At 46.2% G+C, this 27,502-nt stretch overlaps 1 protein-coding gene across 5 annotated transcripts in view; it reads right to left on the bottom strand.

Annotated features, from left to right (window-relative positions):
- ttc28 (tetratricopeptide repeat domain 28) overlaps positions 1–27,502 on the bottom strand; it is an 859,201-nt gene that overhangs the window by 90,354 nt on the left and 741,345 nt on the right. For all 5 annotated transcript variants that reach the window (XM_085961472.1, XM_085961475.1, XM_085961474.1 and 2 more), the window contains one exon: positions 17,523–17,667. In XM_085961472.1, the coding sequence (XP_085817598.1) occupies positions 17,523–17,667 (145 nt within the window). The remainder of the gene's footprint in view (positions 1–17,522; positions 17,668–27,502) is intronic.

Below are 27,502 nucleotides of genomic sequence, written 5' to 3'. Positions count from 1 at the left end.
CAAAGGTTTTTATTGTTACAATGGCTGGAATTTTCTTCGGGGAGGTGGGTAGGGGGCAGGGGTTGGGGGCGGGGTTCGAGGCAGGCGTGAAACCCGGGAGGCCAGTTTTCCCACAGGCCCTGCCGACTTTACCGGCAGCTCCTAATTTAAATGCGAGGCCTCATTTCCTGCCCGCAGCCAACCAGCTTGAGAGGCTGGCTTCTTGCGGGCGGGTAGGCCTCAGTTGCAAGGGGTCAGTCCGGTGGGGGGGGGGGGGGATTGCAGGAGGTGGCGGAGGAGGTCGGGAATCATGAGAGAAGATTGGCAAGGGGGGGGTTGCAGGATCGGCAGGGGATGGGGTTCGGCCAGGGATCGGGGGGGGGGGGGGGGCGGGGGGAAGAGGGGTGGAGGATCAGGGCTGGCCTCATCATCATTGTTTTGGGGTGGGGGGGGTGTTGGGGAGGCCCGGGAATGCAATCAGAGGCCTCGTGGGGGAACTCCAAACATGGGAGGTGGATTAGGTCGGGACCCTGGATCCAGGAGTTAGGTATAAAGCCACTTAGCTGCCTCGGTTTAACTGCCGGGTTTCACGAATTGCGCCCCCTGAAAAACCGGAAGTGGGCGGGTTGTAGGCGGGATCAGGTTGGGAATCCCATTTTTAACACTTCAACTGCCCCCACGCTCCAAACCCATTTGTTTTTTTTAGGGGAAAATTCCGACCAATGTCATTCTAGACCAGCTGACTTTAAAAGAGGATTCTGCTATGAATATTTACTCTATGCCATCATGATAAAACACTCCTGTACATCATGCAATTGGGTAAATTATCACCCACATCGCTTGCGCAGTAGCGTGGCAGAGCGTCACCTGCCTGATCATTGAAAGCAGAGCGAGTATGAAAACCCAGATTGCCATGATCAACACGGTATTCATATTAAAGTTGCTGAAATTTCTAACATTTAAAATAACGCTTAAATGTAACAAAAAGATGAAAATACATATTGCACAATGACATTATAAAACGTATCCACATAATTATCTTTGTGTCTTTTAATACCTTAATTCTTTTATTTCCTTCAAGGCTGTGGCCTCTCACAGCTGCCTGAGCTCAGTGTGTCAGTTGAAGGGAGAGGCCACAGTATCAATGGATTCAGTGAGCAGCACTTTCCAGGATGCAGTGCAAGATTGTAGCAGCCCAACCACGTGGAATAGCTGCCGTCAGCTTGTAGCATTGTGTGTCTGGTTGATTGTCCAAATTATTTTTTCTAGAAAAGTTATAGAGTACACATCTTAAAAAGCTTCACTGAAGTAAAGTTAATATTAAGGGTTTCTTTTTTAATTACATAGAGGTTGTCGGGGAGAGAGAGAGAGAGAGCACCCATAGGGAACCACTTCAAACATGATAGGGATGGTGCACGGTGCTTTGTTCATCTCGAAATTCCAAAATATCGAAACATAGAAGATAGCAGCAGGAGTAGGCCATTCGGCCCCTCGAGCCTGCTCCGCCATTCAATGTGATCATGGCTGATCATCTAAATTCAGTACCCTGTCCCTGCTTTCAAACAATCTATTCATTTGTTTTTTCTCTCGTGGAAAAAGCAAATTGTGTCTTTCTGTACAGCAACATTTCAGTTCTTGTGTTTTTGAAAATGAGGTGAATAGGATTAACAGTTTTCAGTGAGTTTTAAATAAAAGCTATTAATGTCTTTATCATAGAACCATACAGCACAGAAGGAGGCCGTTCGGCCCGTGCCCGTTCTTTGAAGGAGCTATCCAATTAGTCCCAAATCCCCTGCTCTTTCCCCACAGTCCTGAAATGTATTCCTTCACAAGTATATATCCAATTCCTTTTTGAAAGTCTTTACTGAAACAGCTTCCACCACCCTTTCAGATACTGCATTCCAAATCATCATAACTCGCTGCATTAAAGAAAATTCTCCTCTTGCCAATTACCTTAAATCTGTGTTCTCTGGTTACTGACCTGTCAGTGGAAACAGTTTCTCCTTATTTTATCAAAACCCTTCATGATTTTTAACACCTCTATTAAATCTCTTCTTTACCATCTCTGCTCTAAGGAGAACAATCGCAGCTTCTCCAGCCTCCACTTAACTGAAGCCCCTTATCCCTGATATCATTCTAGTAAATCTCCTCTGCACCCTCTCCAAAGCCTTGACATCCTTCCTAAAGTGCAGTGCCCAGAATTGGACTCAATACTCCAGCTGAGGCCTAACCAGTGATTTATAAAGGTTTAGCATAACTTCCTTGCTTTTTCATACTCTGAGGCCCTGATGTTTACCCAGGGCTGTGAAGAGAGTAGGGGTGGGAATTTCCAGATGGACAACTCGGAAGTATGGGTTTCTTGGACATCCTGCTGAGATTAACAGCAGGACGTCCTTTGAATTTTTTCTGCAGGTTTCCCCCCTGACAGCTAGCCTGAGTGACAGGCTGACTGCCTGACTGTCGAGTGGGTTAGCAGCCAAGGAGCGGATATGAGGTAAATAGGAGATCGCGGTGGGAGGGGCGGTTGATTGTGGGGGAGTCGGAAATCGTGGTGGAGAATCGGAGATGGGGGCTGAGCACTCAGAGATCGCGGAGAGTGGGGGAAGTCATGGGTCTGTGACGAGGTAAGCTTGTTGGGCCTAGAGGAAACATTTCTGCTCCTCCTGGCCCACAGGCACTGCTGTAAATGCACTTAGCTCGTGGATCCAGCCCTTCCCGCCTCCTTTTACCCGACAGGCTTTCCTGAGCCCCGGGAAACTCGGCCTCCAAAGGAAATGGGCGGGTTGAGAGGTGGGTTGAGGTCGGGATTGAGATGCCAAAGAATTTTACTTCCCACCCGCCCCAACCCACCCTTCCTTGAGGGTTAAAATTCCCCCCCACCCCCATGTCTCTATTTATAAAGCCCAGAATTCTGTATGTTTTTTAACAGCCTTCTCAACTTGTCTCGCCGTCTTCAAAGGTTTGTGTGTGTGAACCCCCAGGGCTCTCTGTTCCTGCACCCCCTTTAAAATTGTACCATTTAGTTTTCATGCCTCTCCTCATTCTTCCTTCTGAAATGTTTCACTTCACACTTCTCTGCATTAGATTTAATTTGCCATGTGTCTGCCTATTTCACTTGAATGTCTATATCCTCCTGAAGTCTGCTATTATCCTCCTCACTGTGAGCTACATTTGAGTTTTGTGTCATCTGCAAACTTTTGAGCGAGAAGGGACCGTCAAACAGAGACATTGTCCTCTTTATGGTTTACATTTAAAATTCCAAACCACAGCACTGTTTACATAAGATTTGTTGATACAGCTGCAGCGCGAGAGTAGAACATTAATTACTTCCTGTTGACTGGAAAAACTCTGAAATGTGTGAGGTAATTACTTTTCTTTGTATGCCTGATAACAATATAAACCATTTTGCAATCAAGTTTTTAATTTAAAAAGACTATGAACTCTCATCTCAGGTAATTAATGACTTCTGAAGCGAATTCTGGAACAGACTGGCCATCCGAAGTGGATGCTCTTTACAAGCCCCGCCGGCATGAACCCACTTTCTATATCACTAAGATCGCCTATTTCCACCTCCGTAACATCGCCCGACTCCGCCCTGCCTCAGCTCATCTGTTGCTGAAACCCTGATCCATGCTTCTGTTACCTCTATACTTGACTATTCCAACACACTCCTGGCTGGCCTCCCATCTTCCGGCCTCCGTAAACTGGAACTCATCCAAAACTCTGCTGCCCATATCCTAAATTGCACTAAGTCCCTGTGCTCGCTGACCTACATTGGCTCCCGGTTAAGCAACACCTCAATTTTAAAATTCTCTGCTTTGTTTTCAAATCCCTCCATGGCCTGACCCCTCCCTCTCTCTGTAACCTCCTACAACCCTCCGAGATATCTGCGCTCCTCCAATTCTGGCCTCCTGAGAGCCCGATTTTAATCGCTCCACCATTGGCGGCTGCGCCTTCAGCTGCCGAGGCCCTAAGCTTTGGAATTCCCTCCCTGAACCTTTCCGCCTCTCTTTCCTCCTTTAAGACACGCCTTAAAACTTATCTCATCTGCCCTAATATCCCCTTATGTGGTTCGGTGTCAAATTTTGTCTGATAATACTCCTGTGAAGCGCTTTGGGACCTTTTGCTACGTTAAAGGCGCTATATAAATGCAAGTTGTTGTTGTTATTCAAAAATTGCTGACAAATTTTTGCTGATTGAAAGTTAACGCAACCATATGTTTATTTAAAATTCCAGAGACAGCGTGCGCACTTCGTCTGAAATCAGCGTAACCGGTGTAAAAAATGATCGCAGAATTTTAAGCGCAAATTACTTTCAGGGCAACTCGAATTTCCGTGATCTTTTGCACTAGTTTAAAAAACATCGCGCTAGAAGGCGGCCCCGCCCACAAAACTGGCCACGTCCTCAGGATGAATTAATCACCATTGGGAGTTTCCACTAATTGCGCTCATTTGAGGAGGCTCTAAAAATTAAGCTGGTTCTTTTGGGCACAAGGACACCAATAGAAACGTTTTAAAAGCTTTTGAATCTAATTTTTTTTTCATTTACTAAGAAACTGACTACTGTAACTAATATAACTAGCAAATATTTTTTTAAAGTCATTTTCAGTCATTTAAAGTCGGGTTACTCACAGATGGTGGATTGACACTGTGATTAAAAAGCTTATTTTTTGTGATAAACCCATTTTCAGCTGTATTAATCAAACTGCACCAGGTTACCGCTCTTAAATGTAGAAAGGAATTTTTTTTTTTTTAAAGCAAATTTAAAAAAAAATTACGTTTGAGGTCGAGGATCAGCCATGATCTTATTGAATGGTGGAAGATGCTCGCGGGGCCGTATGGCCGACTCCTGCTCCTATTTCTTACGTTCTTCTGTTTTAAAACACTGCCCGATTGCACTGGCTCATGGCAGATTTTGCATTTGGCGATGTGCAAATAGGTTGAAGTGGAAACTCAAAAAAAAAACTTCTGAAAATTAGTGCAATTTTGGGTGCATTTTGCGCTCGTTTCGGTGATGGCACCCAAAGCAGAAACTCTATCCCCCTGGTATTTATTTATCTAAAGGAAGTATTTATTTTATTTTCCAGAACAAATCAAATATACTTAATTTGATGCCTGTGCAGAGATCTCTCACACGCTAACTAGTGCTGTCAAACCTGGGACCCCCTCCAATGTTACCAGATCCAGATCTGAATTAGGACCATCAACACCGTGCTGTCAAAAATCAGCATCCCCAGCCAAGTGCTGCCAAACCCCAGGATATTTTGGGACAATCAAAGCCCAGAACTGCCCACCGCTGCTGCTAAACACCTTAGTCTCCACCTTCCCAGTGCTGCTAAACACCAGGTCCCGGGATTCCTGAGCCCGAGGGGGCAATGCCAGGGCTTATACCAAGCGTAGGGGCTGGAATTTTGGTAGGAGCCAGTTCCTCCAGGTCACCGCCCTTTTCTACCCATGGTCAAAAATTCTGATCCGATGGGGAAAGGTGCCTTCCCTCTTCTGCTCTGACATTATTGAAAGAAGATGGCATCTCTAGCCAGAAATGCCACCTTGTTCCACCTTTCCTGTGCCAATGTAAAGTATATCTGTATGATGCAGACGGATTTATAATAGAAACATGAGGGTGAGGGCTAAATGGCGGTTTCCCAATGGCAATTGTTTGCAGACTGATCAGTTGCCATTGGGACAGCAGCAACAGTACAATGAAAGTGTTTTTTTATTCTGTCTTTGGCCACATTATCATGCCTCCGAACAGAATGGGAAGCTACCGCTCCGATATTTTCCTAGCTTCTTGTAGGGGGACGGCCAGTATGCATCATGAATGAGGTCAATGCTAGGTCAGACTGGCAGATGGAAGTCCCACCCTGCTTCACTTCCAGCCTGATACATTGTGTGTGCCAACTTGCTGTGTGTTGTCGTGTTAAAAAAAGAGATAAAAATGATAAATGTAGGTAAAGGAATAATCATTAAGGTGACTCATTTACAGTATTCATAGAATCAGGAAACTCAATTCCAAAAAAAAAAACCTGATAAAAATCCCAGAATACGATTTGACTCATTATGTTACATGGCATATCATTCCTATTGTTATATAAAATTGAGAATTCTTGGACTCAATTTGATCAACAATATGGGAGATATATTAGTAATATATTAAAAGTCTTGCGTAAAGCGCGCATTACCTGCACGTGTAACACTTATTTCCTGCAACATTTCCTGTCAGGTTTTTTCTGTCACACTTTGTTGATTGGCTCAAAGTACAACAGCAGCAATCAGAACTGAAGAGGTGAGCAATGCAGAAACAAATGTGAGGAAAGTAGCTACAAAACTAGCCAGAAGTTTCCTCGTTATTTTGTTGTACATTTTTTTTTTCAGTACCTGAAATTTTAATGTTGAAAATAATGTTATAAACAAAATAAAATCAAACAATTAAATATTTCACAATAACATTATTAAGTGAACCCATAAGATGGTCTTGTGTCTTCTAATTCCTTCGTTTGGTCTACTGTGTACCGTCTTACATAGAAACATAGAAGATAGGAGTAGGCCATTCGGCCCTTCGAGCCTGCTCCGCCATTCAACGAGATCATGGCTGATCATCCAAACCCTAGCACCCGGTCCCTACACCGACAGCCATCCCACCCAAGCCCTATCCCCGTAACCCCACGTATTTAATCCCCCCTAACACTAAGGGCCAATTTTTTTTATCATGGCCAATCAACCTAACCCGCACATCTTTGCACTGTGGGAGGAAACCGGAGCACCCGGAGGAAACCCACGCAAACACGGGGAGAATGTGCAAACTCCACACAGACAGTCACCCGAGGCCAGATTTGAACCCGGGTCCCTGGCGCTGTGAGGCAACAGTGCTAACCACTATGCCACCGTGCTGCCCTTGGTCTCCTTACCTGCCTTAGAGGGAGTGCAACCAGGTTCACCAGGTGGATTCCAGGGATTTGGGGTGGGGGGCGTCGTCCTATGATGAGAGATTGAGGAGACTAGGCTTATATTTGCTAGCATTTAGAAGGATGGGGGTGATCTCATTGAAACATGTAAAAAAATTTACAGCGCAGGGTAGATGCAGGGAGGATGTTTCCCCTGGCTGGGGAGTCCAGAAGTAGGGGGTCACAGTCTCAGAATAAGGGGTCGGCCATTTAGGACTGAGATGAGGAGCAATTTCTTCACTCAGAGGGTGGTGAATCTTTGGAATTCTCTACCCCAGGTGACTATGGAGGCTCAGTCATTGAATATATTCAAGTCAGAGATTGATTGATTTTTGGATATTAAGGGAACCAAGAGATATGGGGATAGTGCAGGAAGGTGGAGTTGAGATAGAAGATAAGCTGTGATCTTATCGAATGGCGGAGCAGGCTCAAAGGACCGAATGACCTACTCCTGCTCCTATTTCTTAGGTTCTTATGTTCGTTTAAGTTATTACTTCAAGGCCTCAACCTCTCTCAAAAGCCTGGGTTTTCAGTTCGTATTTACCCACTGCTTTCAATCGGTGCCTCCAGTTTCTTTGGTGCTGCAGTCTGAGCATGTGCAGACTTTCCGCTTTCCAAGTATGCATCAGGATGGTTCTATTAGTTTAATGGTCCTCTTCCCTCGTGCTACAACAGGATTTCTGGTTTCCTTTCTTTTTCCAAATGATTTGAAAATTCACTGAAGAATATATTTTGACAGTTATATTCAGGTGAAGTTTTTCATCAACCCATTATCAAGTCTTCAGGTTCATCTTGGAGAGTTAGGGATCCTGCGTATCTGCACCTGTTGTTTGTATACCCAGTTTCTACGTAGCATAATGGAACTGTGAAGTAATTAAATTTTTTCCCCTATCAAAACATTATAAAATAAGCCATTACATTTAGGATTTTCAAGTCAGAAAGATTCTATAAATTTTCATGATTAATAGCAAGACTGGCCATTGAGAATGTGCCAGAAACAAGCTGAAAATGAATTTTAAAAGCTTTCACCAGTAAGGAGTAAGGGAGCAAAAGTCCCAATTATGCTTTTTGCTAATATTTAAAAAATTGTAAACAATTACTGTTTACAAAACATGTATTTATATTTCTCAGTGCAAATGTCAAATTGTGCCTTTACTCAGTGTATAACTATTTCAATTTGTTTATCATTCTCAGCCTCTCCACAACATTTGGCATGGCGGTCCATTCCATTGTCTCTCCTCCTTGGCCCACCATCCTGATATTACTCTGGCTTGACTCCTTTCCAACCTGTCCCAACACAGCCAGTACATCTCCTGCAATAGTTTCTACTTCAGATCTCATATGGTCACCTTCTCCTGCAATAGCTTCTACTTCAGATCTCACATGGTCACCTTCTCCTGCAATAGCTTCTACTTCAGATCTCACATGGTCACCTTCTCCTGCAATAGCTTCTACTTCAGATCTCACATGCTCACCTTCTCCTGCAATAGCTTCTACTTCAGATCTCACATGGTCACCTTCTCCTGCAATAGCTTCTACTTCAGATCTCACATGGTCACCCCGGGTGTACTGGAGATCCCGTCCTTGTCCTGTGTTTTCCTCATCGACATGTTGGCCCGTGGCATGGGGTTATATGTTTGCTGACAGCCTCCAGCTCTGCTCTCTGCCACCAACCTTGATCCCATGGCCACTTTGTGCTGTTTGAAGGCTTATCCAACATCAATTTGCCAATGAGCAAGACATTTCTTCAACTTAATTTCAGCAAGGCCAAAGCCGTCCTGTACAGCTCCTCGACACCCTATACGATCATTCACGCCCCTTCCCTGAATGCTCGCTCCAGTTGAACTCAATAGTCCATAACTTCAGTTTTCTATTTCATCCTGAGCTTTATAGTCCACATCCTAGCCACAACCAAGACTGCTTATTTAAACAAAAGCAGAATACTGCGGCTGGTGAAAATCTGAAATAAAAACAAAAAATGCTGCAAGTACTCAGCCGGTCAGGCAGCATCTGTAGAGAGAGAAACAGAGTTAATGTTTCAGATCGATGGCCTTTCGTCAGAACTGGAAAAAGTTCATCAACCTGAAATGTTAACTCTGTTTCTTCCTCCACAGATGCTGCTGGACCTGTTGAGTATTTTCAACATTTTCTGTTTTTATTACTGCTTATTTAAACCTGCTCTGCATACCTGCCTCTGCCCCATTTCGTTCCCACCACTGTCGAAACCCTCATCAACCCCTCAGTTAGCTCCAAGCTCAATTATTCAAATCTGTCCTCACTGGTCCACTGAGTTTCACTCTGCATAAACTGTAACTTATCCAAAGTACTACCTTCCTCGTCTGATCCAGCAATAAGTCCCACTCCCCCATCTACTGAATTTGAAATCCCTTTGTGGTCTTGCCCCATCCCCATTTCTGTAACCTTCGTCGGCCTTATGTGCCCACGCCTTGTTCTCTACTGACACAGGGTTCATTTGCATCGCCCCATCACTTCACTTCCACTTTGCCTTCAGCGGTCTTGGCCCACACTCTGGAGCTCTCTCACAGAACCTCCCTGCCTTATTACTTCTCCCCTTTCTTTTAAAAGCCTCTTCAAAATCTGCGTCCTCTTTCTTCACTGTTTGGTGTCTGTTCTTGCCTCTGTGAACTGCTTTGGGATTTTATCATGACTTTAAGTGCACTATAAAAATGCAAGCAGTTGTTTTTGCATTATGGGCAGTTTGCTACTGTAGATTTCTCATCCATCAGCAACTAGCTTGAGATTGCCTGAATTTTATTTCTCATAGGAGTTACAGCTGGCAGAGAGACTTTTAACCTATTAGATGAGGGTGGATTCTAATCCAGGTCCTAGAGATAAATGGACAGTGTGGTAAACCCTCAATCTCTCGATCCAATTCAAACTGTCATTTTTAAAATATCAGCATTGTTTCCAAAAGGATTTTTTTTTAAAGCCCTCCATAATTGTTCATACATTATTCTCCAATGCAATCTGGTATAAGACTGCAGATGGCACTTGTGGGGTTTAAGAAGCGAGAGGAGAGAGAGTAGAGAGCAGACTTGAAAGACTTAATATGAATGCTTCCCTAAAGATGAAAAAAATAGCTGGCAGCAGGTCAAGACTGGTGGAAGGGGCTTTAATGGCCTGCTTCCCTCTGCTTGGTTATTGGATTGGATTTCTTAAGCACATCACTTAACAATTTAGTCTTCAGCTAGCACACTGTCCATTTACCTCTATGATCGGGATTGCAATCTAACCCTGTACTGCATCAGCTTTGTTCTGTAGATAGAACTTGGGTTTCGCAATCTCCAGTTGCAAAATATTGTAGCATCCACCAGACTCTGAACAGAGGCAGTATTGGCCTGCAGTGTAGCACTGGTGCAATTGTGGTGTTTTCCTCTGCTACTTACTTGAGCCTCTTGATTTAGCTGAAATAGTGGCAGCTGCAGGAAGCGAGTGACTCCAAAGCAGCCATCTAAAAAACTTTATCTAAAAATTATTTTTAATTCTGATACTCAGAATATTAACCGCACGACTTTCAAACACAGCCTTATTAAGACAACAGTGTCGCATTTATAACAAGCAATAAATTCAAGTGCAGGTTTGTAAATTTTATTCTTGGAATACTAAAGGATAGATTTTGTGAAAGAGTAAATGTGTACAGGATGCCCGGATGGTGTGTCATTGGAGCATTAAGCTTTTGAATTATTCTCGTCCTCAGACTGTGAGTTCCTAGTCCAATACACGTTGTTGGAGTTTGAGTTCCTCCATGCCTCAAGATGGAGGGGGGAATAATTACAGACTGAGAGCCATTTGCACACACTTTCGACTGACTGGTGATAAAGTGGTGCCAACAGGTCTTCAGGAGCAGGTTCATGCTCTCCTCAATAAGGGTTTTTCATGTGGTCCAGGGTACTCATACGTGGAATAAAACTACATTTGTAGATCAGCACAACGCTGCATGAACATCCTGCGGTTCAATAGATAAATTCACCCAAACTGACTTCACAACATTCACAAAACATTACAACAAATCGGAGATAAAACGTGTTTCTGAAAGTAGTGTGCTGCAAACCAGGACTGCAGTGTTATGCTGCCCCCTGTGGGTGATGTGGTATACAGAAACTCTCAGTCTTACATCTCACTGACAAAAAGCATCAGGTTTCAGAAACGTAAAAGCAAACTTACAAATAGTATACCGAGAGGCGCCTCCCTTTCCACACCTTCTCCCCCCCACCCGATGATGATGGAGAATCAAACACTATTCTCACTGCGATAGGGAAAGATCTGTGTTTAGGCACCTTTAGACACCTCAGTGTCAACTGTGGCTCAGTTGGTAGCACACTCGCCTCTGAGTCAGAAGGTTATGGGTTCAAGCCCCACTCCAGGGACTTGAGCACATAAAGCTACTGAGGGAGTGCTGCACTGTCGGAGGTGCCGTATTTTGGATGAGACGTTAAACCGAGGCCCTGTCTGCTCTCTCATGTAAAAGATCCCATGGCACTATTTCGAAGAGGAGCCATGTGCCCCAGTGTCCTGGCCAATATTTATCCCTCAACCAACATAACAAAAACATTGCTGTTTGTGGGAGCTTGCTGTGCGCAAATTGGCTGCTGCGTTTCCCACATCACAACAGTGACTTCACTTCAAAAAAGAACTTCATTGGCTGTAAAGCGCTTTGAGACATTCGGTGGCCGTGAAAGGCGCTACATAAATGCTAGTCTTTCTTTTCTTTTTCAATTCAGCCCTGGCTACCATTTCCGAGGGATACACGGGAAACAATTAAGAACCTGCAAAAGGTAACAACACACCATCATTCCCAATCTCTAAGAGAATGAAAGGGGAAGGGAAGGAGAAAATAAAACCTTGGGTCACAGAACAGTTGAATTTTTTATATAATGAACAGCTCTGTAGAAAATGTAACATCGAAGAAATGCTATTGCTGATTGTGCTATTGGAAAGGAATGGTTAGAACGTGGACATCTAGCACCCTCTGCAGGTTTAAATTGGAATAAGAATTTAAACTTCTTCACTGACTAATTCGGCAATTGAACTGCCTGGCTGTTATGAATCACTTTGGACTAAGTTAGCCACAAAAATAAAAATAGGAATAAAAGAGCATGTCATTTTTTTTAATGACATGAATCAGATTCACTTTTAACCACTGACTCACCACAACATTCAGTGCAGTAGTTTGTTTTTCATGTCTTCGCACTCTTCCCTTATAGTGAAATAATGGAAGGATTCACAGGCTGACAGGCCGCAACCTGAACGCTATTTCCATGGCCGTAACCATCTTTATACCAGTCGATAGGGTGGTTAGTCCTATACGACAGGTGAGCTTTACGAGCTCCCACAACCGCAGCACGGTGGCATAGTGGTTAGCACTGTTGCCTCACAGCGCCAGGGACCCGGGTTCAAATCTGGCCTCGGGTGACTGTCTGTGTGGAGTTTGCACATTCTCCCCGTGTTTGCGTGGGTTTTCTCCGGGTGCTCCGGTTTCCTCCCACAGTCCAAAGATGTGCGGGTTAGGTTGATTGGCTATGATAAAAAATTGACCCTTAGTGTTAGGGGGATTAAATACGTGGGGTTACGGGGATAGGGTGGGATATGTGTTGGTGTAGGGGTTACGGGGATCGGGTGGGATATGTGTCGGTGCAGGCTCGATGGGCCGAAATGGCCTCTATCTGCACTGTGGGGTTTCTGTGATTTCTGTGAACCCTTATGATGGGGGCCCGGTGTTGGACTGGGGTGGACAAATGTAAGAAATCACACACCAGGTTATAGTCCAACAGTTATATTTGAAATCACAAGCTTTCGGAGCGCTGCTCCTTTGTCGGGTGAAGTGGAAAGATGCATAAAAACACAGCTTATATAGTCAGAGAATATAGTCATTATTCTCTGACTATATAAGCTGTGTTTTTATGCATCTCTCCACTTCACCCGATGAAGGAGCAGCGCTCCGAAAGCTTGTGATTTCAAATAAAACTGTTGGACTATAACCTGGTGTTGTGTGATTTCTTACTTATGATGGGGGTGGGGGGGGTCCCACATCCACTAGACACGTGACCTGCTGGACATCAATGCAGAATTCAAAGCTGAAGCTCACTCACCGGTACTGTCTGGAGTACGGTTTGAACCCTTCACCGTCTGACTCTGAGGAAGGAATGGGACCACTAGGCCAAAGGCTCGCTCCGGGGAAGTTGTTAATCAATTGTGTTATCACACATAGCAATTTTACACAAGTACATTAACCAGTGAGCTAATAATAGCACTCAGTGAAATTTTCAACTCCCTCATTTCCATATTAAACCGCAACTGAAGGCACTTTTGGAGTGAAGTCAGTGGCAAGCTTGCCGTACTCCCACCATCGACAGCATTCTCTAACAGGCAGCAGAGTACCTTCTAGTCCCGGCATTGAGACCCCCATTCGAATGCCTCCAGGTGACACCATCTTATCTCTATATCCTGCTGTTCTCCGGTGTCTATCTTCTTTATAACCTGTCGGGGGAAATATTCGGTATCGACCATGTTGGGGCGCCAACATCGGCCGGCCACAAACTTTAGCGCCTGGCTAGCACCCCTGGAGGTGATTGGAGCGCTAAATCACACTTCTCTTAGGGCGCTAAGGTCGGGGAACAGGGCGTTACCTCAGAGCACTACTCAAGCTCAGGCGCTGTCAATTACCTGGTACTCAGACAGACTGGCGCCTTCCAGTTGTTAAAGGGGAGGGGCCATCATGTTGCACAGCCTCACCCTGATCATTGCTGCTTGTGACCTGGGCCTGCAAGGAGGTGCAATTCTCCAACCAGGGATGGCTGTAATGATCTGCTTGTTGAGCCCAAATGCCATCTGCTCTCTCACTCATCGGAAGCGGTGTGTAATGAGGCATCCGCCACCGGCCCTTGCAGAAGCATCATTGAGCGGCTCCCTTCCACGTTGTTGCTGCTCCTCCTCCACCTCCTCCTCTCCCTCTTCCTCCTCCTCTCCCTCCCCCTCCACTCCCTCCTCCTCCTCCTCCACTCCCTCCTCCTCCATTCCCTCTTCTTCCTCCTCCTCCACCTCCTCCTCCTCTCCCTCCTCCTCCTCCTCTCCCTCCTCCTCCTCCTCTCCCTCCTCCTCCTCCTCCTCTCCCTCCTTCTCCTCCTCTCCCTCCTTCTCCTCCTCCTCCTCTCCCTATCCTCCTCTTCCTCCTCCACCTCCTCCTCTTGAGGTGGTCCACCAATCCCTGGTGGCAATGGCTGGGTCCTCAGAATTGCGAGGTTGTGCAGCATGCAGTACACAACAATGAAAATGGAGACTCGATCGGGGCTGCTGGGCTCCTCCAGGGTGGTCAAGACAGCAGAACCATTGCTTTAGCATGCCGATGGTGTGTTCGATCAGGTTCCTGGTGGCGCTATGGCTCTCATTGTATGTGAGCTCAGCAGGAGTGCTGGGGTTACAGAGCGGTGTCATCAGCCAGGTGCAGAGTGGATAACCCTTGTCCCTAAGGAGCCAGGCGCGAGCTTGATGGGGTGGTTGGAACGGTGCTGGGACATCAGTCTGGCGCAGGAGGTAGGCATCGTGGCTGCTGCCAGGATAGCGGGCATTGATGGCGAGGGTGCGTTGTCTGTGGTCGCACACCAACTGCACGTTCAGAGAGTGGAAGCCTTTGCGGTTGCGGAAAACCTCCGCATTTTGAGGAGGTGCCCGCAATGCCACGTGGGTGCAGTCAATGGTGCCTTGTACCATGGGAGAAGGCCGCTATCCTGGGTGGGTAAGGTCCCCTGTGGAGAGCCCTGTTGGCCCTCCTCCCTCTGGCCACGTTTTGTAATCTTTCTCTCCGCCTCCGCTGGCGAAGCTGGAGGGCGAGGCCCCATGCCAGTACAGTCCTCATTAACTCTTGTAAATATTGCAGTACCAAAGGTAAGAGAAATGCAACCTGGTAAGTTCAGCTGAAAAGCAAAACTCCATCAAGTAGGAAACTGTCAACTCTCTCCAAACGCCTCTCTGCTTCTGTCAACGTGTGAAGGCAGAATTGACTGCCGACAGGAAAAAACAGGAAGTGCACACCTTTAAATAGCGCTCCCCCAGCTCCCAGCTGACTGCAAACTGTCCTCCTCTACCTGTCGTTCGTAGCACCAGCCGCTGAAGCAGGGGATGAGAATCAATTTCCGATCCGGGGCGCTACGCGCTTGGGTGACGTCACGATCTCCGGGCGCAGGAGATCGTGGTGGTAGTGTTTAGCGCCACCACAAACCGCCAGTTGAATTTCGCAGGCAGCGCTAAAATCACCGCGCACAGGTGGTAAGTCGTTAGCGCCCTGTTACCGCCCCCCCCCCCCCCCCCCGGGACGCTAACGGGAGGATCTAACCAACCGAATTTCTCCCCCGTTGTTTCTCAGTGTGAATCCTCTATTCCTCTATATAATCCCAGTCTACATTCACTGTATGTTCGACTGCTCCCAGCATTGAGGATAAACACCACAACACAACAGCACGTTGGGGGACACTGTGACATATAGAGGACGTACACTGAGAAATAGCAGGATATATGTTCGGGAGCAGTTTGCTCATTTTAAGTATCCAGCTGTTCTCCAGTGTACATCTTTTATAGATCCAGCTGTTCCCCAATGTTGTATTCTCTCTATATTCTGCTGTTTCGTGCTGTGCAACCTCTATACATCCCACCACTCATCATTGCACATCCTCAATATATCCCACCACTCTCCAGTGTGCACCAGTGTGTGTTATGAAAATAGAAACAATAAAGAGAGTGGTTCCTTTATTAAGCACACGAATGCTCATTGATCGGCCATGTTGACTTTGTTAAAAATGTGCGCAAAGGAATTACAATTCAGGATTTCTGCATTGTAAAAATACGTACTGAACCACAACATTAAATAGCACTCTCTAATATAAAGCAAGGGACCTCTCAATGGCATTTTCGAGGATCCTCCAAGCTGCAATCCAGTCTATATATCCCTTTGTTTCCAATTCATTTTCTATACATTTCCTACCGTTTCTCAGTAGATTTCTTCTATATATTTTGTTAATTCCCTTTGTCTTTCCTTTTCATATTCCACTGTTCCCTAGTGTATATTATCTTCATTTCCTGCTGTTCCCCTGTGTCAACTATCTATACAATAGACTATTCCCCAATGTGTATCTTTATTATATATAACTGTTTCCTATTCTGCATCCTGTATAGAATCATCATAGAATGGTTACAGCACAGAAGGAGGCCATTCGGCCCGTGCCGGCTCTTTGAAAGAGGACTTCGGCTAGTCCCACTCCCCCGCCCTTTCCCCGTAGCCCAGCAATTTATTTTTCTTTCAGGTACTTATCCAATTTGTTGAATCCGTGTGTTAATGGAGACACGGAATGCAGGAGTTGATTTAACAAGTGTTTACTGAACAAAGTCTGGAGGTGAACTAACTATACAAGACGCTATACAGGCTTATATACCCGAGTGGTCACTACCGGTACTATAGTACACAGGGGCTTCAAAAAAACATAGTTCCTCTTAAAAGGTACATACACTACACAACTCCCTTTTGAAAGCCATGACTGAGTCTGCCTCCACCACCCTCTCAGGCAGTGCATTCCAGATCCTAACCACTCGCTGCGTAAAAAAGATTTTCCTCATGTCGCCTTTGGTTCTTCTGCCAATCATTTTAAATCTGTGTCCTCTGGTTCTCGACCCTTCCGCCAATGGGAACAGTTTCGCTCTACCTACTCTTTCTAGACCCATCGTGATTTTGAACAATTCTATCAAATCTCCTCTCAACCTTCTTTGCTCCAAGGAGAACCCCAGCTTCTCCAGTCTATCCACGTAACTGAAGTCCCTCATCCCTGGAACCATTCTTGTAAATCTTTTCTGCACTCTCTCTAAGGCCTTCACATCCTCCCTAAAGTGTGGTCCCCAGAATTGGACACAATACTCCAGTTGAGGCCGAACCAGTGTTTTATAAAGATTCATCATAACTTCCTTGCTTTTGTACTCTATGCCTCTATTCATGAAGCCCAGGATCCCGTATGCTTTTTTAACCGCTTTCTCAACCTGCCCTGCCACCTTCAATGATTTGTGCACATAAACACCCAGGTCTCTCTGTTCATGCACCCTCTTTAGGATTGTACCCTTTAGTTTATATTGCCTCTCCTCATTCTTCCTACCAAAATGTATCACTTCGCACTTTTCTGTGTTAAATTTCATCTGCCACGTGTCCACCCATTCCACCAGCTTGTCTATGTCCTCTTGAAGTCTATCACTATCCTCCTCACAGTTCACTATACCTCCAAGTATTGTGTCATCTGCAAATTCTGAAATTGTGCCCCGTACACCCAAGTCTGCCCGATGCCCAAAAGGTCATCGACCTGAAACGCTAACTGTTTCTCTCGCCACAGATGCTGCCTGGCCTGCCGAGTATTTCCAGCATTTTCTGTTTTTATGCCGAATGCATTTCCTCTGTAGCTAGACTCAACATTATTAATTGAAGAAAATTGCTGATGTCGTTGTCTTTGAAATGCGCTCCCAGTGGAAATTTGCTGGCTTCTTTTTACAATTACTATATTTATAAAATGAAAATAAAAAATGCAATTAGCTTGGTTCTTTATTCACTTACCCCTTCCATAGGTGAGATGAGGAGGTCATAGAGGGCACGAAGAGGCTGCTTGTTGGCGGAGCTGTGTTTACGGGGCAGGGAGGAGGTGGAATCTTGAAGGCTTGAGGTGTTGCTGCTGAACAGACTGCTCATACTTTGGCAGCTTCTGAAAGGAAATAATAATAATAATACGCTCAAAACAAAATTTCCAGCTTCTACGTTATGTTTCTAAGAAGAAGAGTTCACTGGAGGACACGGACCAGACTCTCACTGCTGAGTCAAACTTACCACAGCATAAATTTTTCCCACGAATCGGTAAACATTATTCGCTGGTCATTGTACAGGCGTATTCTTTTGCATTTCAGACATACCACTTTTCTCACTGGCTTTCAATTCTACGTTCAAAACTGATCAAGGATATCTTACCACAACATCCCATAACACACTGAAAAATTACCACCAGCATGTGCCTGCACCATCTCAAGCATCCATCTTCAGTCTTTTCCCCAGACTCTGAAATCTCACATGAAACTCTTGCTCCACATAATAATGTCACAGTGTGAAGGAATAAGCCATATTCAGAAAAATACACCATTCGATGAAATAATTCTGGCTTTATTAAAACATGACAAACTGGGTCTGGAAATCTAGAAACCTAACGATGAAAAAGCTGTGAAAGCATTCTGGCTATTGAGATAAGATAAGTTGTTGACACTGAATCAATAACCTTATTGAAACAGAAGGTTAAAGGCTCCTGACAGTCTGAACCTTTGGGAACAAGACAATAGTTCACCCTGTACAAGGTGTTCTAATTTACACCTCGTAAAGAAGCACATAAAAGTAACAAACATCTGCCTTCGTAAAAATGATACCAAGTAAAGCGCACCTGCTGTTGCACCGTTTTTTATGATAAACTTAGAACACCTAGAAGACATTGTTCTGTAATGCTAACAGCTGAGGTGACTGTAAGAATTGCAGGGGTCAGCAGAAAAATGACGAGATAATTAGCTTACATCAGCAGAAAACCTTAAAGGATATACCACTAGAAAAGGGTATAAATATTGAACTCTCAAATGGGATAGTAGACTCGCTTTAAAGGGGCAAAGCAATTCTCGGCTTCAGAGCCAGTTCTGTGTCTCCAACTCTTTGTACCTTGGGGGTCAAAGGTACTGCATTTGATTTTGGTGGATATCCTGAATAAAACTTTAAGAACTGTAAAACTATAGCGAAGTTAAGATTTGAGAGTAGGTTCTCTGATACTAGAATTGTAAGCTTTCTTTTTTTGGAACTGTTAATGTTGCGATTGACTCACCAACTGTAAATTATATGTCGGTTCTTTAATAAATCTATATATTTTTAGAATTGTCTCACATAATACTTCTGTGTCAAACTTGCAAACTCAATTTCTGTACACTCTTTGGTGAGGAGTTGCAGAATTCTGGGGGAGTTTTCCAGACCCTCATAATATCCGGAACGTTACAGTCTAGCTAAACTTATTAAAAGAGCTATCTGGAGGACGGTAACATTTTCAGGTTGCTCCTTTCCTTTAGGGAGAGATAGTCTGGACCTTTAGACCCAATTAAGCGTCTTTAGGATTCGGCTACCTCAAACTTTAGTTGAAAGTGAACGTCTGAGGAATACGCCTGATTCGGGGTAGCTCTAAAGGGGCTAGGACTAGTAATTATCCCTTCAACAGCTGCCAGCAAATGAACTTTAATGTATGATTAGAGATAAGGAAGGCCAAAGCCCATTCAGTCCCCCCCACCTACAGTCTAGGTATGATTATTCTATAATGGATTTCCCTCCCACAAACACAATGTTGATTCCCTCCCTCCCGAGGAACACTATCTATGATGTCCCCCTCCCACAAAAATAATACAATAGCTGTATAACCCTCAATCCCCCTTAGAAAATATCAATCCAGGTTCCCTTTCAAGATGCCAACAAATTTCAAACCAATTACCTTAGGAGTCTGTTCCACTTGTCCACTATCCTGTGTGAGGGGAATAATTTTCTGATCCTTTATCTTGTTCATGGTTTATGAATCTTGTACTTGTGTGCTATCGTCTTCAGCTAATTTTCTGTTAAATATCTTGCTTACTTCAACTTTATCTCTACCCTTAATTAGTTTAAAGACCTGCATCCTAACTCCTCTCAGTCTTCTTTAGTCCAGTTAAAATAAATTCATAAGTTCGGCCCATAAAGTCTAGAGTCACTCTTCTCCGAGCCTTTCCAATACATCGATATTCTTTTTGAGACAGAGTATCTAAAATTGCCTGGCATACTCATATTGATCTCACCACTAATCTGTACAATGTCAATATAACTTTTTCTGACTTGTAACCCATTGCCCTCTGGATGCATCTCAGTACATAATTTGCTTTATTGATAGTCTTTTAGTTAGGAACCCACGTTCCTGCACTGAGTTCTACTCAGGCGATCAAACAAAATGAACTTTAATGAAACAAACAGGCTTTAACAAGAAACTGCAGGATAACACTGAATGTAGGTCTGTTCTCTCTGGAGGCTCCACGAGGACTGCCCCTGCAGTCCTGTGGCTGACGTCATGACGTTTTCCCACCAGTGGACAGATGAACAGACTCAGACTGTAGCTAACATGTCCAGAATTGTCTTTAACAGCAAAAGTGAGACGTCGAGGAGGCCTGACAAGTCTGTCCGAGCGACTTCGGTAACCTGGCAGAGGAAGCTGATGGACGGTGGTCGAGCTGGCGGGCGGTTGTGGTTGAGCTGGCGCGGCGAGTGTGGTCGAGTTGGCGGGCGGCTGTGGTTGATCTGGCACGGCGGCTGCGAGCGGTCGGCCACGTTTTGGCGGTTGAGTGACGACGACTGGGCGGTCCAGGTCCAGGTGAGCCAGCTTCAACCGGTCTACCGAAATGAGATCCGGCTTTCCTCCTATGTCGACCGAAAAGGATTTGTCTCCTGATTCGATGATGCGGAAAGGACCAGTGTAAGGGGGCTTGAGCGGATCCCAGTGAGCGTCGTGCTGGATAAATACGTACTCGGCATTCTTCAGCTCCACTGGCACATGGGAGCTCTGTAAGCCGTGATTTGATGTAGGCACCGGAGCGAAGCATCTGGCCGCTTCCTGGTAGCTGACGAGTTGCTGGGAGGCGGACCATGGCTCTGTGGGAGAAGGGAGGAAATCCCCTGGTACTCGGAGAGGCTGGCCATAAACGAGTTTGGCTGAGGACGATTGCAGGTCTTCTTTGGGCGCTGTACGAAGACCCAAAAGGACCCATGGGAGTCTGTCTACCCATCCTGCACCTTGAAGACTGGCCCGAAGGGCGGCTTTAAGCAACCTGTGGAATCGCTCGCAAAGGCCGTCCACCTGTGGATGATAGGCGGTGGTGCGATGAAGTTTGGTGCCGAGCCCCTGAGCTACAGCGTTCCAGAGCTCCGAGGAAAATTGTGGCCCAAGGTCGGAAGAGATGTCCGCCGGTACCCCGAAACGGGCAACCCAACAGGAGATGAAAGCTCTAGCGACGTCTGCCGAAGTGGTGGAAACCAAAGGAATTGCCTCTGGCCACCTAGTGGTGCGGTCCACCATGGTGAGATGTGTATAACCATGAGAAGGCGGAAGTGGCCCCACAAGGGCCACATGCACGTGGTCGAAACGACGCTCCGGAACAGTGAACGTAGCCACTGGAGCTTTAACATGACTCTGGACCTTGGCCTTCTGGCAGACCACGCAGGTGTTGGCCCAGTCACGGACATCGAGGTGCATACCCTTCCAGACGAACTTCGCCGACATTAGCCGTTGTGAAGCCTTCATACCATGGTGCGACAACCCATGTATGGCATCAAACACCTTCCGGCGCCATGCGACTGGCACGATAGGTCGGGGAACGCCCATGGAAACGTCGCAAAGGAGCGTGGCGCCTGCGGCCTGGAAACTGACGTCGGTCGCTTGGAAACTAGAGGGGACGGTTCTGTATGATTGGACCTCTGGGTCCGAGGCCTGATCCGCAGCTATGAGGGCGTAATCAATCCCCAGGTGAACCGCATGGACCGTCGCATGGGAGAGGCAATCCGCCACCAGGTTGTCCTTACCAGACACATGTTGAATGTCCGTGGTAAATTCAGAAATAAACGTCAGGTGACGTTGTTGACGAGCGGACCTCGGTTCGGCGGTCTTGGCCATGGCGAACGTTAGAGGCTTGTGGTCGACAAAAGCCGTGAAGGGACGTCCTTCCAATAAGAACCGGAAATGGCGAATGGCTAGGAAAAGGGCCAGTAACACCCGATCGAAGGTGCTGTATTTTTTTTCATTTTTCCGTAGTTGACGGCTGAAAAACGTCAGCGGTTGCCACGTGCCGTTCACCCACTGCTCCTGCACTGCGCCGATGGCGTAGTCTGACGCGTCTGTGGTAAGGGCGATGGTGGCACCTGGAAGTGGGTGCGCCAGCATGGTTGCGTTGGCCAAAGCGGTCTTGGTGTTGACGAACGCCTGGTCCATCTCAGCCGTCCAGCTGATTGGATCCTTACCGGACTTGCCCTTGAGGGCCCCGTACAAAGGTTGCATTAGCTGAGCTGTCTTAGGGACGAATCAGTGATAAAAGTTGACCATCCCCAGGAACTCTTGCAGAGCCTTGACGGTTGGCGGGCGCGGGAAAGAGGTAACAGCTTCCACCTTCGTCAGTAAGGGGACGGCGCCGTCTGATGTTATGCGGTGTCCCAAGAAATCGATCCGCTGCAGGCCGAACTGGCACTTGGCCGGGTTGATGATTAAACCGTGCTGGCTGAGGCGTGTAAAGAGGGTACACAAATGGGAGATGTGCTCTTCCTTGCTAGTGCTGGCGATGAGAATGTCGTCAAGGTAGACGAAGATGAAGTTCAGGTCTCGGAGCACTGAGTCCATTAAGCGCTGGAAAGCCTGTGCCACGTTCTTCAAGCCAAACGGCGTCCGCAGGAACTCAAAGAGGCCGAAAGGGGTGGTGACTGCGGTTTTCGGGACATCTTGCGGGTGCACGGGAACCTGGTGATACCCCCGGACGAGGTCGACTTTAGAAAAGATAGAATTTCCCGCCAAATGGGCTGAGAAATCCTGAATATGCGGGATCGGGTACCGATCAGGAGTAGTGGCGTCGTTCAGGCGTCGGTAGTCACCGCATGGCCGCCAGCCGCCGCCTGGTTTCGGAACAATGTGGAGAGATGAAGACCAGGGACTATTCGACTGGCGAATAATCCCAAGCCGCTCCATCGTGTCAAACTCCGCTTTCGCAGCCGCGAGCTTGCCGGGTTCGAGCCTTCTAGCCCGTGCATAAACCGGGGAGCCAGTAGTGGTGATATGATGTTCAACACCATGCTTCGTGGCCGAGGAGGAGAAAGTGGGCCTTGTCAGCTCCGGGAACTCTTCGAGGAGCCGAGTGAAGTCATCCGGAGAAGGGAAAGCGCAGGCGATAGAGCGCGCCACGGTGGTACCGTGGTAGCACGGAATTGAGTGGAAGGTGGCCGCGTTGATCAACCGGCGGTGCCGGACATCGACGAGGAGGCCGTTGGCACACAGAAAATCCGCCCCTAGGATGGCCTGCGAGACTGTGGCCGTGATGAATTCCCAATGGAAGTGCTGACCGCCGAAACAGACTTGGACCCGCCACTTTCGGAAAGTTCGAATTGCTGCGCCATTAGCCGCCACGAGGGAAAAACCGTGGTTCCCAGCTTGCACATCGAGATTCGATGCAGGTAGGATGCTACACTGCGCCCCGGTGTCACAAAGGAAACGTCGACCCAATAGAGAATCGGTGATGTAAAGAAGTTTCCCCATAGATCCGACGGCCATCGCAACCGCGGAGCGCCCGTTAGACCCGGTCCTCCTTCGCCAGGAACGCTGCAGTAGCTTTGTTTTTTTGGGGCGAAAAACTGCAGGGAGAGCGGCAGCGTCGTGCTTTCACACCAGCCCACTGCAGGAGGAGCTGGAACTGCGTCTGTGGGGGATGGGCGCCTCGTGGCCGCGCAGCACTGCTGGGTTACTGTGAAAATCTTATCTGCTTCGGCAGCAAGCTCGGCACAGTCTGTAATCTCGGATCTGGCTAAGGCAGCTTGTACCTGCTCCGGCAGTTGGCAGAGGAATAGCTCCCGGAAGAGGAAGCATTCCGGTTCGGCACCCAAGAGCGTGAGCATTTGGCTCATGAGCTCGGACGGTTTGAAGTCCCCGAGGCCAGGCATCGTGAGGAGCCGGCGAGCGCGTTCTGACTTCGAGAGCCCGAAGACCTGTAGCAACCGCGCCTTTAAGGTATCATACTTGCTGTCAGTAGGAGGACTACCGAGGAGGCTGACGATCCGCGAGGCAGTTGCATTATCGAGGGCGGAGACCACATAGTAATAACGGGTCTGATTCGCGACGATGTTCCTGATGGCGAACTGGGCTTCAGCCTTGATAAACCAGGCGTCTGGTTGTTGCTCCCAGAACTGTGGCAGTTTCAGAGTCACGGCGTTCGCGTCCATGCTGAAGATCTTCCGCGAAAACTGTTCATGAAAGTCGGGGTCACCAATGTAGGAACGTGGGTTCCAAACTAAAAGACTGAGTTCTACTCAGGCAATCAAACAAAATGAACTTTAATGAAACAAACAGGCTTGAACAAGAAACTGCAGGATAACATCGAATGTAGGTCTGCTCTCTCTGGAGGCTCCACGAGGACTGCCCTGCAGTCCTGTGGCTGACGTCATGACGTCATCACGTTTTCCCACCAGTGGGGGATCACGTGATGAACGGTGTGACGTCATCACGTTTTAACCGCACTGTTAAAGTAACCACACTCTGTACAGTTAAACAGCACAAATAAAGATACAGACTCAGACTGTAGCTAACATGTTGTTAAAGGAATTATGTACAAACGATCTGAGTCCTTTGATGGCTCCGCCACAATAGTGCTGCACACGGATCAGGTACTTGAACATATTATCAATGATCATTGCCAAATCTTTTCCCTTTTTAGCCTCTGACATGGAGGCCCCTTCATGTTATACAGATTTACTGTTACCTGTTCCTGTATGCACTACCCTTCACAGGACACACAGCAGTTCCAACAAAGCACCTGCCTTTTCTCTTCACAAATGCTGATAAGAATGACATCAGGCCTAAATGAGCCTTTTGTGAGTTTGAATCAGTGCCTGGTTTCCGACTGTCACTTTACTATTCACTACCTTGTGTACCACTCTGAGGTCCCCTGTTGGTCACTTCCTTTCAAGGCTGCAAAGTCCACGTTTTTCCTGTCATTTCTCATAACTCAGTTCAATAACGCAGGAGATTTGTCTCATTCCTCTTCACTACATTTGCTTCCAGGGCTTTAATGTCTTGGTGGCCAAACCCAAGGTGCTGTGTGAGCAGAGCACTAAACACTTTTTAGCATGACTTCTTCCAACATATACCTATGCAGTTCATCATTCTACTTCCTTTGTTGACTGTTGCTCTACAGTTACTGGACATGTTACACGCCAAGTCTATTAATATCTCTAAATCTAAGTTCTAAATTCAACGTTCTGTGTGATTTTATCAGTGGGTTCACAGCATTATGATGGCCAGTCCCAGCCCTGAGATCAACTACACAATTATTCACCACTAATGAACACAAAGGACAGAATTAATGTTTAGAAATTACAGCTCTATTGCGACACCCTTCAGTACGGTAAAACATAATACTAAGAGTGCTGAAATTACATAAAGTGAATCGAGAGTATTCATGAAATGGACAGGCCCCGCAGCAGTCACAGAGCCTTCCTCTGACTACATCTTTGACACGCGATACTTCTGTGATCTCATTACATATCATACATGCAGTGCAAGTGCTGATAAAAGTCTCTGGTCAGTGGCAGGAAGTCAAAAATTGGGCAGGTGGCAACTCTCCAACTTTATGCAAGTTCAGCTAAACTTCCACTAGTGCAAACATCTGAGCTCAGATAACTAATGTGATAGCTGAAAAGCAAAATTCTGTCATTCTGAGTTGCAGTTTACAAGCGTACAAAATGGCAGCTTGTGTCAATGAAAACCATCGGGGGATTTATGGAAGTCTTTTGTTGTGGTCTGACTGGAAGTGTGGTCGTTCCTTCCTGGCCTCCAGGCAAGGATAGAATTTGCTTGTTACTAATTTACCACTAATTGGAAATAGATTCAATTAACAAGGTTTACTGGATAAATACATTTGCTAAACTTATTTAAAAAAGAGTTACTTTTTCTCCCCTCACAATTGAGATACGTTTCTGATCGTTATCAGCGCTTGCACCACACACACAATATGTAACGGGGCCACAAGAGTCTCAGGTGTAAGCAATGCAGTCAGAGGAAGGCTCGGCGACTGCTGCAGGCTCTGTCCATTTCATGAACACTCCAATTCATTTTTGTCAATTTCATTACCGACAGGATAATAAAACAGCCTATTTTCTATCCACTCCTCCTTAGCGTCCTCGCCTTGATGGAGCGCTGCAAAATCAGTTACACACTTACAGGACTGAGCTCTGTTGGATGTTGTTCTATCAGCATTCTCGCACTAGATGGCACTGGAGATTAAATAGTGCACCCCTCTTCCTCCCTCCCCCACCCCTCCTCCCGGCCAAAACTGATGGTTGTGTTATCTTAAATAGTATTGAACGACAGAAATCGGGTTGGCCGTCATCACCAATGTATCAGCTGAAATACAGTTTCAAAGCGTGAGAATTTTGGTGGTCAAACATAGGTTTTTAATTGTAACTAGAGTCAAATTTTGTTCTAGGCAGTAAATCTGGACAGATGAAGGATATATTTAAGTCTGGATCTGTGTATCTTCACTGATTGTGTAAGAAGCATAAACTAACCTTTAGGTAACAAACTGACTGTTGTATAACAGGACTGCTGAAGGATACAGCCAAGTTGGGAAGTGTAGTAGTTTTGGTATACCAACGGATGCATTCGGCATTTGAAGGGGAAGTATTTTGGGTGCAGCAGAGATCTCTAGCCCGTACTGGGGAGGGGTGGCAGTATGGGTAAAGCAGAAAAGGCAGCATGTCCTGGTTATCAGTGGAGAGTCCTGCCTGCACTGGAGGTGAGGGAAGTGTATGTAGCAGAGCGTACTGCTCGTGGTGTGGTGATGGGCAATAGGGGGTATAGCAGAGGTCCCAGCCCACACTGGGTTGTGATAGTTCTGGATACAGCAAAGCGTTACAGACTGTGCTGGATGGTGAGATTATGAGTATTGCAGTGAGTATGCTGGGCCATGAGCTGTGCGGTTATAGCAGAGGGTGCAGCGATTTTTGAGTATAGCAGAAGGACCCAGCGTGCATTATGTGGTGACGCGTGACAATACAGAAGAGGGTACAGCTTGCGTCGGATCGAAAACTGTGCAGGTATAGCAAAAGGTACACCTTGTGCTGCACAGCAAGTTGTGGGGCTTTAACAGATGGTACAGCCAGCACTAGGCTCTTACTTCTGTGAGAAAGGCAGTCAATACTGTCAGCATTAGGTAGCAAGCTGTGTGGGTACAACAGCGGTTACAGTCGGCACTAGGCTGTGGGTATGGTGGAAGGCTAAGAGAATCTCAAAATAAAGCATTTTATATCGTAAAGATAAAATATTAAGAAAAACAAAATCATTATTGATACAGATTGAAATTTTAAAAAATTTAAATTGGTGAAAGATACCCAAAGGAAAAATTGAGTCCGCGAGTAAACATGAGACAGTAACGAATTAAATTGAGACGGATTTGAAGGCAAGATCGGAATAATATGAGCAACAAATCTCCTTTTCCCAGGACAATAACTCTGTAAAATGAAGTGAATTGGAAACTCGTCAGAATGAAATAAAGAGGCTGCGGTTTTTAAATGCTGCTGTGTTAAAATGTAATTTTACTACTAATTGCATAGCCAGCAGTGCCAATGCGATCGAGCGGCTGACTGATTAGATTAGATTAGACTTGTTGAGATAATTTCAACAGTTTCCTTTATAGGATTTTATATGGAGAAAAATATCAGGAACTGTTTGAATGACTGCTCGTCGAGATGTGATTTAGATA

The sequence above is a fragment of the Somniosus microcephalus genome, chromosome 19 (assembly GCF_052327205.1).
Source record: "Somniosus microcephalus isolate GS21.2 chromosome 19, FLI_Smic_1.0, whole genome shotgun sequence".
In the NCBI taxonomy this organism is placed as follows: domain Eukaryota; kingdom Metazoa; phylum Chordata; class Chondrichthyes; order Squaliformes; family Somniosidae; genus Somniosus; species Somniosus microcephalus.
The sequence above is the reverse complement of the archived record's forward strand: the minus strand, read 5'-3'. Positions and strand labels throughout refer to the sequence as shown.